Here is a 13,267-nt window from a genome sequence, read left to right on the forward strand (position 1 = left end):
CCGTGTGATGGGTGGGGCTTATAGCAGAGAGCTCATACCAGCTTAAAAATGCTCAATTACTGACCAATCAGAGTGGACATAAAGTGGGAAATGTTTTTGTTATTTTAAACTTGAGGCAATTTTTAATTTTTACTTTATTTTACATGAAGAAAATATTTGAATGTAAAGTCACGAGTTTCATGATGTAAAAACACAGCAGAAAATATTTAAATAAACCCTGAATGAGACAATAAACCAGTGAGACTTTTTCCTTTAAACATTTTATTCGTCCTCTCGTCTGTGTTCACTCTACAGCGTAGAAAAATAAGCATCAAAAATATACCAACGAAATCAAAATCCACTGTGGCAAAGCAAACGTGATGCAAAAATAACTTCATCTGAAACATCAACCTTTCACTCCGAGCTCACCTGGAGCACCAGGTGGGTGGAGCCAGCGCCGGTCTTGGCAGAAAGTCTAACGAGCCAATCGGAGCAAGAAAAATAAGGGAGGCTCCTCCCCCAAATAAATGGGAGGGATGTCGAAAGAAATCGGCAACGAGCGAAAGAAACGTCTATCGTAACACTTGTGAAGTGCGCTAAAAGCGGTCAAGCTACCGCGCTAACAAACGTCATCACGGCAGCACACGAACACCTGCGACAGGTGAGCTGAAGACATGCTAAATATTAGCTGCTCAAACAAAGCTGCGGTTATTCTTCTACAATAATCTAGAGAAGAGAAATGAGCCGGCCGGGCTGCGACAGGTGAGCACGCTCAGGTTAGTTCGCCTACACACAACTACAAAAATCACCAGGAGGACGGGCTTCCACGCGTCAGCGCCACGACCCGCAAACAACTCCTGATGCTCCAATCAAAGTTGATCAACTGGACCAACAGAAGAAAGTCCTCCACCCGTGAGCCAGCATCCACCCGTCACTGAACGAGCTGAAGCCCTCATTGTTTATATACAGGTGGACCAGAGCGCCCTGCTTTGGCGGGCCGGTTCTGGCCCCCGGACCGTATATTTGACAGCTTTTCAGTTAAAACCTCCAAACAGACTAAAACAAAAAAAAAAACGATGCTGAGGTTAATGCAAACTGCGCCGGCTCGTTGGGGACGTTCCTCTGAAGACGGTCAGGAGCAGAGTGGTGTTATAACGCTGGCGTCCACCGGGGGGGGCTCACGCGATAGCAGGTGAACCCACGCCAGGCATCGCAACCGTTTGTTAGCGTTTAAGTTTACAAGCAGCGCGTCTGAATTTGAGCTTTACAGAAATTATCAAACACTTCTCTAAGATCAGGACCTCGAGCGTGCTTCAGCTCTCAAACCAAGCCGCTCTTTGCTTCTGTCCAATCAGAGTTCAGGGCCGAGCAGACAGCAGGTCGCCGCTCGGAGCTTCGTGATGTCAGAGACGTGTTGGTGTGCGTGAGCTCGGCGAGGCGAGCGGAGCAGCAGGAGATCCGTGATGAAGAAGTGAGGATGAGAGGGCGACACTGCAGAGCCAATCCAAGAGTTTTCCTCCAAAGTGACATCATCACGCCGCACACACAGCGTTTGAGCTCCTTCACGATGTCAGCGAGCCACATTTGCAGTAAAACTCTCGCTGTGGTCCGATCAGCTGGTTGGCCGGAACCGAGCCACGTAGGCGCCGCACGAGGAGCAACAGGAGCGCGCCGGCTCGGCGGGAAGCTGCTGGCAGAGCGAGCAGAGCTGGGGGGGCCGGCGGGGCCGAGGAGGCTGCGGGTGGCGAGCGAGGCGGGCGTCCCAGGAGGAGCTGGGCTGGACTGTCCTGGAGTTGGTATCGCGTCGCCAGTCGCCGTCTGGGGGGATGTCCAGGCGGAGTGGGTGGGCGGGGCCATCTGACGCTCTGAGGTGGTGGGGGGCGTAGCCCAATGAGGGGTGCCCGTAGTGGCCGTTGGCGCTGGCGGCGGAACGACGAGGGCGGAGCATGGTGGCGTAGAGGCTCTGCTGTCCCAGAGGGGAGGCGGGGCCGGTGCCAGCTCTGGGCCTGGGGAGGGAGGAGATGGAGGGAGGTGGGGCTCGGCGAGGAGCTCGAGGCAGCGTGCCGTAACTCAGCGGGACGCCGTGAGCTGAAAGAGTCTGACGCCGGTCAGGCACAACCAGAACGTGCTGCTGGATGCTCGCACCAGCTCCTGAGGAAGAGGAAGAGGACACATCAGGCGGCGTTCACGCTTTTTGCGTTCACACCCTCAGCGCTGTGCAAAAGTCCTGAAGACGACCGGCAGAAATGAGGCGGGGCTCACACCAAACAGCCCGCCTCCATCATGTTTCAGTAACTCTGCACACGTTTCACTTTTTCCTACAAACGGTGACTCAAGACTTATGCACAGCACTGTAGGCGTGACGGGTTCACATGTACAGCACGGCAGCAGGGTCACATGACTGCAAAGGAATCCTGTCACTTTGATCATTTCCAGGTTTTCACCTGTGAGCAGGTTGCCATGGGAACGCTGGGAGCGTTTAATCAAACTAAACTGTCTGAACTACAGAGAGAATCTGACTTCAGCATTTGTTGAACTGCATTTCCCAGCATGCCCGGCCAGCTGCTCTGAAGATGGAGGTGAAGGGCCGGCACGTTACCTGAGTGTCCCCAGGATGAGGGCCTGGAGCTGGGGGGCTGTGATGTCTGCGTGGGGGGGTGCTGTGCAGGAGGAGAGGGGCCGTGGAGTCGGGGCTGGTGGTGGTGGGAGTGGTCTGCAGTGAAGGAGGGAGAGGAGGGGGGATGCAGGGTAGAGGAGCTGGAACGACGCAGGAGGGAAGAGGAGGAGGAAGAATGTCTGAGGGGGGGTCTGGACACAGAGGGGTCCTTCAGGAGGAGGAGGAGTGAAGGTGGAGGCGTCAGTGAGAAAACAAAGGGAGGGGGGAGAAATGAAAACACGTTAACGTGATGAAGAAAAAAAACACACATGAAACAAGAGCGAAAAGATTTAAAAAAAAAAAAAAAACAACAAACATGGGGGAGGGGCTTGTATCTTTGAGATGCAAGTCTGGGGGTGACACCATGATCGTGTCTGCGTGCACGCTGCTGAATGACTCAGTTCTCCCCTCACGTTGTAACAGATTTAGGAATCAAACCCTCGGGCCGAGGGAACGCGGTGAGGATCTGATGCCGAGCGCCGCTCAGCTGTCGGGCGGGAGCAGTGAGCTCTGAGGTTAGAAGCTTAATGGGAGAACTAAACTGCCCATCAATGTTTAATGCGGCGGCCTGAGGCGATTCCTGAGGCCTGAATACGAGATGGCTGAACGCCAGCGGCGCCGAGAGCAGAGCGAAGCGTGCAGAAACACAGGAAGCTGCTGCTCAGACACAGTTGCAGTTAAATATTCTCCATCCTCATGAGTGGTAACGTGTTTATGAGGTCACAGGCTAAAATGTGACAGCGTCACTCGACGGGTGTGACTCGAGTTCACCTGGACAGGTTCACTGATTTTTAAAGATGCCTCATTTTTCTGTGACATGGACGGAATAAAGAGGTTTTCCTGCTCTGCACCAAAGCTGAGCTCCAGGCTGCAGTTACAGGGTGCGACCACAAGGTGGCAGAAGGAAGCTGCTAGTGCCTCTGTGTGTTCCTGTCTAACTATCTTTGTGAGGACCGAAATCTGCATTCTACTACACTTGTGAGAACCGGTGTGTCCTCACAAGTTTGAAGCCTTTCTGAGGCTCAAAATGTGGTTTTAGTGTCAGGGTTACAATTAGGTCATGGTCAGGTTTAGAGTCCGGGGCTAGGGAAACCATTATGTCAATGAAGGTCCTCACTAAGATAGTTGAACGAGCTTGTGTGTGTGTGTGTTTCTCTCTTACACAGCTGTGGGAGGGGGCGAGGTTTTGGGATCGCGACCCGATGACGGTCCCACTGAGGCTGCGGGCGATGCGTCGCAGGTTTTCGGCGCTGTAGCTCTCGTCTTCAGCTGACGGCGGCTGCAGGTCAAACAGGAGAGTTCAGTTTTTTTAACAAGGTCGCACAAACACAACGTGAACGCTGTCATCGGCTGAACGCACAGGTGTGCACACCTTCTGCAGGCCTGCTACTGGGGTCCTGTAGGCGTCTCTCTCGATCTCAGCTGTTGGCGTTTTTGAGCGTCCGGGACCCGACTGCCTCCTCCTCACGCCTGCACGCACACACACACACACACACACACGCACACACACACTATGAACATCATTTATAGCTCACAGTCACACGGGCAGGATGGCGTCTGCTATCAGCAGCTTCATGTCTGTGACGTAGAGGAGCTGAGACCAGCGTTGGTGCCTCACGTTTGATCCGTTTCACTCACTGCAGGAAACTTAAATTGCATTGTGGGTAAACACGGAGCAGGCGTCCGCTCGGAGCAGGCGTCCGCTCGGAGCAGGCGTCCGCTCGGAGCAGGCGTCGCTTCTGCTGGAACAATCTGAACTCATTTTATTAACTCGTGTTTGCAGCGCCATCAGTTCACGTTTATGACGGCATGAACAGGTCAGCTGAGCGAAGGCTCCTGATTGGTTGGAACTATTAATAAATGTCCAGCTTCAACCTCTGAGGCACCAAACGCTGCAGTTCCACTGACGTCCAGCAGAGGCTCCTACCTGGTTTGCTGCCGCTCGGCTGGGGGCTGACTCCCCGGCTGCCCCGGTGCATGCTGGGAGCCAGCAGACTGGCCTGGTACAGCGATTCCAGCTCTGACAGCTCCTCGCCGGGTGTCACCGCCGCCGCCACCAGTCCCCCTCCCCCAATGCTCTGGGAGCCGTAGTATCTGTTGACGTTTTCAGCCCAGCGTTCCACGGGCAGCGCCACTGTGGGCGGGGAAACGGGCAGGTCCGGGCGGCTCACTGGGGGAATGTTGGCGGGGGAGTCTGGCGGTGAGTACAGGTGCGAGCTGATTGGTGGACTGGGAGAGTCGATGACGTCTTGGTCTAGGTGTAAGCATGACCAGTTCCTGGTTGGATGAGGGGCAGGGGGCGGGGACGGTATGTGGCTGGAGTCTGGGGGTGTGGCCTGAGGCTGCCGGGTGTAAGACGGTTTCAACGTCTCAACAGGTGACGGGATTTGGGGATGCAGCCGGGGTGGGGGCGGGGCTTGTACTGGAGGCACTGGGGCAGGAGATGTTATGGTCCACTGCACTGAAAGCTCCTCCTCTTCAAGCAGAGGGGGTGGAGCCAAGTCTTCCACAGGGGCATCCACACAGAGAGCAGGGAGGGAGCCGACGCTACAGAGGGTCTTCCTGTCCTCCCGAGGTGAACCTGAAGGGGCGGGGTCAGATACCAAGGTTGACTGGGGAGGCAGCGACCTAATGAGGCAGGTGGAGGGAGGCGGCGTCTGCTGGTCCAGAGAGGCAGCTGATTGGCTGCTGTGCATCTCTGTCAGAAGTATTCGGCCCGAGAGAGGCTTTTCACTTTGGGGGGGATAGGATAGAAAGGGGGGGGGAGAGGGGTGTGTTAATGACTGGCTTTACGCCAGAGCTCTGTGTAAACTTCAAATATCTGCTCGAGTTATCAAGACGTCACATATTTGTAAAAGTGCTCCGACGTTTTCAGAGACGTCTGTTAGCCACCAGCTGACCGCACAGCTGGACTGGCCATTGGGCATGCCGGGCATTTGGCACTTTCATTTTCTAACGGTATAAACGATGATGGTGGTGAATTAGCCAATTGGTCATGATCAACGCTGGGCTGGACCAATTACAACACATCCATGTTGAGGTGAAAAGGGAAGCGATTTGTCCCGGACTTCAGCTACAATGAAAAGACACAAAGCTGGAGTTATTCTGTCTTTGCTGCACAGCTGCCTCTTCTTCTCTCCCCTCCCTCTCCTGTTGCTACTTCAATCATGAAACTGATCAATGATCAGCTGATCGTCTCTCTTGTTTGTTTATCGCCCACTTTGTGCCAGAAACAGGAAACCAGCAGATGTCGCGCTAAACAACAGCAGCATGTTTAAGCTTGATCAGCTGTTGTTAGAATTGATTTAATATTAATTTCTAGTATCAGCTGATGTTTGCTGGAGCCACAGCTGGAAAGCTGCTGGTCATGATGTCGGTTTGGAAACATGAAGGTGATACAAATCATACATATATACAACAGTGTACGTCACTGTCACAGCAGCTTTGTTTTCGTTCAAAGGCTTTATGGTTTTTCATGTAATACCTGGTGGGCCGGTCAATACCTGGGGCCACGCCTTGACCACCCGGTCAGCTGGTGGGTAACAGGCATCTTTGGAAACGTTAGAGCACTTTTGCAAATATGTGACGTCTTGATGAATCGAGCAGATATTTGAAGTTTACACAGCAACATCTTCACCTGAAAATATCTTACACGTTTATTTTGTGACCCAGACAGAGTAATATTTCAAACTCAGCCACTCTGTGTTCCGCCGCCACTGCCTCGTTTGAGTTTTGGATGAAATGCATTCTGGGATATTTGCCTGGGTTTAGCTACAGCAGCTAACAAGCTGATTGGAGACCAGAACAGCCAATCAGATATTTTTGCATCCAAATCTGTGATTGGCTGGTTGTAGAGAAAGAGTTGAGCGCACACGGGCAGAAATGTTGAGAGCGCGAGCGACACATGCAAAAACTGAGCGAGAGGGGCTGCTGTTGTGTGTGCGTGGATAATAGCAAACACTGAAACACAGTTTTTGCACGCAGCGATGAGTTTTGTTCACTCAGATTTAGCTTTTCTTCGCTCAAAACAAATTTCTCCTCAAAATGCAAAACTTGCAAATTTTTCTTACGTGCGCTCAGATTAGTGGCACAAAAATAACGCCACATCATCGCGTTAGAACCACATGTGTGAGTTTACTGCCCGATTTATTCTCAATTTATTTTTGCTCTGGTTGAAGCTCTCGTCAGGTTCTTACATCAGCCCATGAGGAGGTAAGATGTCAGGAGTTTTGAGCTCAGCTGAGGATTTACACCTCCAACCTCCACAGGTTCTGTTCACACATCAGGAATAACAAGGTTTAATACACAGAAGGTAACAGGGCGCCACCTGCTGGTGCGTTCTGATTGGCTGATCAGGCTGCAGCGGTACCTGTGCTGTTCCTGGAGCTGCTGCTCCTCCTGCTGCTGCGGTGGTTTCTCTCTGCCTGCCTCTGAGTCCTGCTGTTGTTGCTGCAGCAGTTGCATGCGCTGCTGCAGGCTGCGGGCTCTCCTCATGCAGCGCTGCAGCCGGCTGTGACTACTAGCTCCGCCCTCAGCCACCACCGGCCGCAGTTTGGCTGCAGCCGGGGTCACGATTCAACAGAAAATCCACAACAGAAGGAAAATGAAAAGAAAACAGAAAGAGAGAAAAGAATAAAAAATGAACCAAAGATGCAGAAAAGAACTCGTTATGATGATTTCATGCAAAACAATCTGACAAAGAAAACTCACAGCTGACAGGAAATCAAACATCGCACTGCTGACATGAAGGTGGCGTGGTTATTAACGATGAAATGGAGAAATCAAGTCCAGACAGAAGGTTAAAGTAAGAGAATCACAACCAAAGAAAAACAACCCGGCTGTCAGCTTCGAGGACGCCTCCGACACGCTTGATCATCTACGGGTGACGACGCTGAACCGCACGTTCACGTGTGACCTCACAGCGCAGGAAGTCACACATGAACCAGTAAATAACAGAGGCTGCTGTGTGATGCAGCCCAGTGTGAAACAGCCTTTCTGTGCTTTTCTGGGATGTTTGCAGAGCTCACGGCTTCTTAGATTCACTCCAGCTGCTTTTCTCTGTGGCGAGGAAAAACTGACGTGCTGTGATGATGGTCTGTTTGGTAAATGGATGACTTTCAGAATTAAACTTCTTTCCAACAGAAGACAGAGGGACCATTTGGAGTTCCAGATTACTGACAGAAATGAAGTCGAACTGTGACCCCGTCCACCTCTGACCCCTCAACGTCTCCCGTTTACAGCACTGTGTCATCTGCATACAGTGACACTCTTCTTCTTCTACTTCCTCTCATCCTTATTCTCTAACAGAAGTTTAAAACAGGCGTTCTGAAGGGAAACCGTTAGTATCAGGCTGTAAGTATGAATATTCCTGCTCTATCGTTTAACATGGGAGTTTATGGGGACAGACTCACTGCTGCCTCTGCTGGACATAAGAGGATCTGCAGGGGGCGGGGTCACACTGAGGACATTTCCTGTCTATTTTTAATGAGGACAGTCTTCACTTTGTCCCACTACAGAATGAGCCAAATCTGATGAAGTGACTCGAACCCTGAGCTGAGTTAACACTCTGTGATATTTACAGACCCTCATGGTTCACATCTGACTGACACACGTGAAGCAAACAGCGGCGAATACAGACGCAGTAATGATGTCATCAAAAACCATCCCGATGTTTGTTTGGGTGAGCGGATCGTTTAAAGCTCGATTCAGCTTCTCGCGTTCGTGTGTGTGTAAGTCGGCCGTCAGGTTTCTGCCTGGCTGCGTTCAAAGTGGAGAGAGTGTGGTTAGTGGCAGTGGGAGGAGCTTACAGACAGCTTCATTGACAGCTGACAGCGCGGCGGCGACCTCGCCTGCCTGCTCCAGACGCATCGACTGGTCCAGCAGGAGCTCCGCCTCTGACACGCACCGCTCGTAAGTGTCCGATTTACCTGCAGAGCAAAAGAGGAAGACGCACACAGCTTTAAACTTTGTGTTTTCACGGAGTCCTTCCCGACTCCCCCGCGGACTTTCCACTGAACTCCCAACGCCTCGATGCGTCTCTCCTTCTGCTCGCGACACTAGCTAACCGTCCAATCAAACAACCCACTGGCAGCACGAGACAAACGCCACATAACGAGAGAAAAAACAAAGAGGAAGCAACAAGAGTGACAATTACAGCCAACAGGATTTTCAAAATAAAACCATTTTTTATGAAATCGTGAATTTAGTAACAGTCTGAGCTGAAGCGTGAAGAGTGTCAGTGTGTGTTTGTGTGTGTGTGTCAGTGTGTGTGTGTCTGTCTGTGTGTGTCTGTGTGTGTGTCAGTGTATTTGTGTCAGTGTGTGTGTGTGTGTCTGTGTGTGTGTGTGTCAGTGTGTGTGTCAGTGTATTTGTGTCAGCGTGTGTGTGTGTGTCTGTGTGTGTGTGTGTCAGTGTGTGTGTCAGTGTATTTGTGTCAGTGTGTGTGTGTGTGTCTGTGTGTGTGTACCCTGGATCTGCAGCTGGTCCAGGTCCAGGTACTTGCTGGGTCTCGGGTTGAAGCCGAGCGCCGCCTCCCTCTCCTTCTCCTGCCGCCGCTGCTGCTCCTCCTCCCTCGCTCTCCTCAGCACCTCCTCCTGCAGCTCGTCCAGCTCGCTGCGGCCTGCAGAGGGCGCTGCAACAACACCATCAGCATTAATATATAAAACAAGTTTGCACGCCGGAGTAAAGTCGGCCTGTTGACATGCAGAGCTGAGAGCTCAACGTCTGCATGAGCAAGAACACGAAGACGTTCGTACCGAGGCTCCCCCTGCTGGATGAGCTGAGCTCCTGCAGCAAAGCGCCGCTGCTCTTCGAGCGGGCGTTCCTCCACGAGGGTCCTGAGGAGGAAGAGGACGACAAAGCCTTCTTCACCACACACTCCCTGAAGAGGAGAAACAGAGACACGTTTAGCGTCAGGAGCTGAAGTTTCATATAACAGAGCCAATCCTGAGTTTAGACTCCACTGAACACTCATATTCTGTCATACAGGTTCAGGGGCAGGGTCATTCTTTAATGACTTTACAAGAACGAACTCTCAAACCACCAAAGGAGTCACTTAGCATGGCAGGAAAGTTTAACTGCTGCAGCAGGACGGGGTCGTAATCAGCTCTGCTCCTAATCTGACAAACCCGCTGCAGAAACACAGCGACGGCGATCCTGCATGTTTTCTTCGATGTATTATTTGTTTTTACAGGATCTGATTTGGTGCAAATGGTTTATTTTTGCCAATTGTTTGAGTAAACAGGGCACATGGGCAGTTCAAGGACCACTGAAAAGGTGGAAATTTCCTGATTATGCCACTTTTTACAGCTTTGTTTATACAGATGAGAAAATGCATTTTTAAATCTGCTGAAGGATTTTGATTTATTTTATATTTACATTATTTTTATTGCATTGTTTTCTTTTTATTTAATGGAGTTCTTTTATTATTGTACCTTTTATTTCACTTTGTGTTTTTATTATCTCATCGTATGTTGTTTTTTACGTTACCGTGTTCGCTTACACGCCATCTCACGTTTGAATTTACTCCCTTGTTCTGTCTTTAATAAATATAATTATTTTACTTAAACAGTGACTTCACGTAAGGTGCGATACGATCTGCCGACTGGAGTATTGATCGATTGATCGATTGATGACGACCTTCTGGAGCTCACCTGTCTCCCGGGTTCAGGTCCAGGCTGACCGGGCTGCTGCTGTTCCTCTCGCTGCTCTCGTAGCCGCTCTCCATCCTCTGGATCAGCCTGGGTGGAGCAGCAGGAGGAGCAGCGGGAGACAGCACGGCTCCTCCCTCTCCTTCGTTCTCACCTCCCGGTCCAGCTCCACCTCCTCTGTGGCTGCTGGAGAAAGAGGCGGGGAGAGTCCTGGAGGAGCCCGTCCGGACAGGCATCACCTCCTCCAGGGCTGAGGGGGCGTCCTGAGCTCCACAGTCGTCGAGCAGCGGCGCTCCGAGGGGGCTGTACCCCGCTTGCCTCCGCCTCTCGCGGTTAAAGATGCTGTCGATGTTGAGCGCCTCCCTCCGGGGCCTCCAAGCCGGCCGGTACCTCCCTGTTCCCCCGGAGGAGCTGGACTTTGACTCGCTGCTGGTGCTGTCGGCCTCCCAGTCCTGAGCTTTCCCAGCGGAGGAGGAGGAGGAAGGAGCGGCGCTGCTGGCAGGGAGGTGGTGGTGATGGCTGCTGTTCGAGGAGGGGGCGATTTCAGAGGAGAAGCCGGCGGCCGGCAGAGACGTGGAGGAGGAGGAGGAGAGGGGTCGGCTGTGGATGATGTTGCTCATGGTCTCCTTGAAGTCTCGCAGGCGGCTGGTCGATGATGAGAAGGAAGACGAAGGTTTGGGGAGGTGACGAGGGACCTGCTGCTCCTTTAACGTCTCGCCTGGAGGAGGAGAAAAGCAGGAGTAAGAAAAGACGAGGAGGAGAAGGAGTAACCTTACCCCAGAGGAGAGTGAACGAAGGAGGTGGATGAATGACTGGATGGGAAATAAAAACACGGCTTCACCTTCAGAATCAGCTGATCTACGCCCTGAGACTTTGCTCCACCCACATACACTACACCTACACAGCTGGTGCTGAATTATCAGAGGTCACAAAAATGCCACTAGATGGCGCTATGGCCCAGAAATCATCCTGCTGTGAAACTCCAGTGTTTGTCGCCAGGCTGAGCGTGGGCTCGTGATACTTTTAGACTCATGTCACATGTCAGGCAGTTCACAGAGCAAGTCTTTGGCCTAAGCCCCGCCTACCCTCACTGTGGTAACCAGCCGACGACGCTTCGTTCTCAGGTTTAGACCGCCGGTGGCGGCTAGCGCTCCGCCTCCTATCCCCGGCCACGCCTCCTTTCCTCGGAGGCTGATGCTGCTCACCGTCCGTCACGTGGCCTTAGCAACAAGAAGCAGGGCAACACATGTTCACAGCGTGACCGCCATGATAGGAAAAAGAAGCAGAATGCATGAATGCGATCGGCTGCATAGATGGGTCACATGACTGAGGCGGAGCAATGAATGAATGTAACTGCAACACGTTCACGTTCATTAAATCCTGTTTCATCGCACCGAGCGTCCAAAACACAAAGATGGAGAACGTTCGTTTATTCTGGAAGAAAATACGAAACATTTCCTGCTCATGTTGGCTGTTTGACGAAAATATGGTTTAAGCTCAAGATTACATTAAAGCCCAGTTTATGGTAGTGCTGGTTACCACAGGAGCACCAGCTCCTTTTTAAAAACTAAAGCTTCAAACTGAACACAGTTAAGAAAACTGGCTGTTGATGTGGGCATCTCTGCTAGGAAGACACCCACGCCTTCCATCTTTGAGCTTAGGACCGCTGGTGGACTCACATGCTGGCAGACACTAACAAGGGTTCCAGTGTCTCCGGTTCCCCCCTCTGACCCACCTACGGTATCCAGGCTGCAGAGCGAGGCGTGCGGGGCTCCGTCTGGGCGGTCGATGCAGATGACGGTTCCCTGGGAGTCGGAGGAGTAGCGACTGGCCAGGGACTCATGGTGCGAGTGGGAGGGCTGTCGGTACGAGTAGCTCTCCGTCGACGAATCGGTGCGAGTGTCGCTGGAGATCGACGGCTCGCGGCCTGGGCGAGTGGGAGGCGGAGGATGGAGGGAGGAGGTCAGTGGAGATGGACTCACACAAACACAGCACAACAAAAGCACTCATCACATCAGACACGCCTAAACATTAAGAACTACTTCTACTGCTCCTCCAGCTGCCGCCTGCCAGTAAAAGTGTTATTGGAGCGACTGAGGCTGGTTTAGTTACCTGAGTGTTTGCTGCTGTGCTACTACTACGACTCCTAGCTGTGTTGTAGTTACCCGAGTCTTCGCTGTCGTAACAGGCCTTGTTGAGGTGGTGGAGGTCGAGGCGCGAGGGCAGGTCCTGCGCAGACACCGGCGTCCCCCGCGGGTCGGCGTACAGCAGCAGCAGCGGCTGGTAGTGGCCTTTAATGCAGCGCGAAACCACGTCGATCCACTTGGGCCCGATCTGCAGGACAGCGACGGAAACCAGCAAGACATCAGTGAGTCACAAACCTGCACACACACACACACACACTCACACACACGCAGACACACACACACACACACACACACACACACACACACGCACACACACGCAGACACACGTGCATGCAGACACACACACGCACACACACACACACACACGCAGACACACACACACGCTCACACACGCTCACACGCAGACACACACACACGCTCACACACGCTCACACGCAGACACACACACACGCTCACACACGCAGACACACACGCAGACACGTGCATGCAGACACACGTGCATGCAGACACACACACACACGCACACACACACACACACGCAGACACACACGCACGCAGACACACACACACACACACACGCTCACACACACACACACGCAGACACACACACACGCTCACACACGCAGACACACACACACGCTCACACACGCAGACACACACGCAGACACACGTGCATGCAGACACACACACGCACACACACACACACGCAGACACACACGCACGCAGACACACACACACACGCTCACACACACGCAGACACACACACACACGCTCACACACGCAGACACACACACACACACGCAGACACACGCACACGCTCACACGCGCAGACACAC

General features: G+C 52.5%; 1 protein-coding gene across 16 annotated transcripts in view; it reads right to left on the minus strand.

Annotated features, from left to right (window-relative positions):
* Positions 1 to 244: 244 nt before the first annotated feature.
* Positions 245 to 13,267, minus strand: part of usp54a (ubiquitin specific peptidase 54a) — a 43,021-nt gene continuing 29,998 nt past the window's right edge. For 11 of the 16 annotated variants that reach the window (XM_040033936.1, XM_040033932.1, XM_040033933.1 and 8 more), the window contains 14 exons: positions 12,450 to 12,618; positions 12,020 to 12,211; positions 11,370 to 11,504; positions 10,288 to 11,002; positions 9,391 to 9,515; positions 9,102 to 9,266; positions 8,443 to 8,562; positions 7,005 to 7,191; positions 6,832 to 6,906; positions 4,563 to 5,368; positions 3,996 to 4,105; positions 3,798 to 3,914; positions 2,579 to 2,804; positions 245 to 2,130 (listed from right to left, as the gene is read on the minus strand). In XM_040033936.1, the coding sequence (XP_039889870.1) occupies positions 1,592 to 2,130; positions 2,579 to 2,804; positions 3,798 to 3,914; positions 3,996 to 4,105; positions 4,563 to 5,368; positions 6,832 to 6,906; positions 7,005 to 7,191; positions 8,443 to 8,562; positions 9,102 to 9,266; positions 9,391 to 9,515; positions 10,288 to 11,002; positions 11,370 to 11,504; positions 12,020 to 12,211; positions 12,450 to 12,618 (3,681 nt within the window). In that variant the 3' untranslated portion in view covers positions 245 to 1,591. Of the gene's footprint in view, positions 2,131 to 2,578; positions 2,805 to 3,797; positions 3,915 to 3,995; positions 4,106 to 4,562; positions 5,369 to 6,831; positions 6,907 to 7,004; positions 7,192 to 8,442; positions 8,563 to 9,101; positions 9,267 to 9,390; positions 9,516 to 10,287; positions 11,003 to 11,369; positions 11,505 to 12,019; positions 12,212 to 12,449; positions 12,619 to 13,267 lie in introns of those variants that run through there. The other 5 variants (XM_040033941.1, XM_040033944.1, XM_040033942.1 and 2 more) reach the window with 5 other exon arrangements.

This window comes from Simochromis diagramma, unplaced genomic scaffold, assembly GCF_900408965.1.
Source record: "Simochromis diagramma unplaced genomic scaffold, fSimDia1.1 OVJJ01000176.1, whole genome shotgun sequence".
NCBI classification, from domain to species: Eukaryota; Metazoa; Chordata; class Actinopteri; order Cichliformes; family Cichlidae; genus Simochromis; species Simochromis diagramma.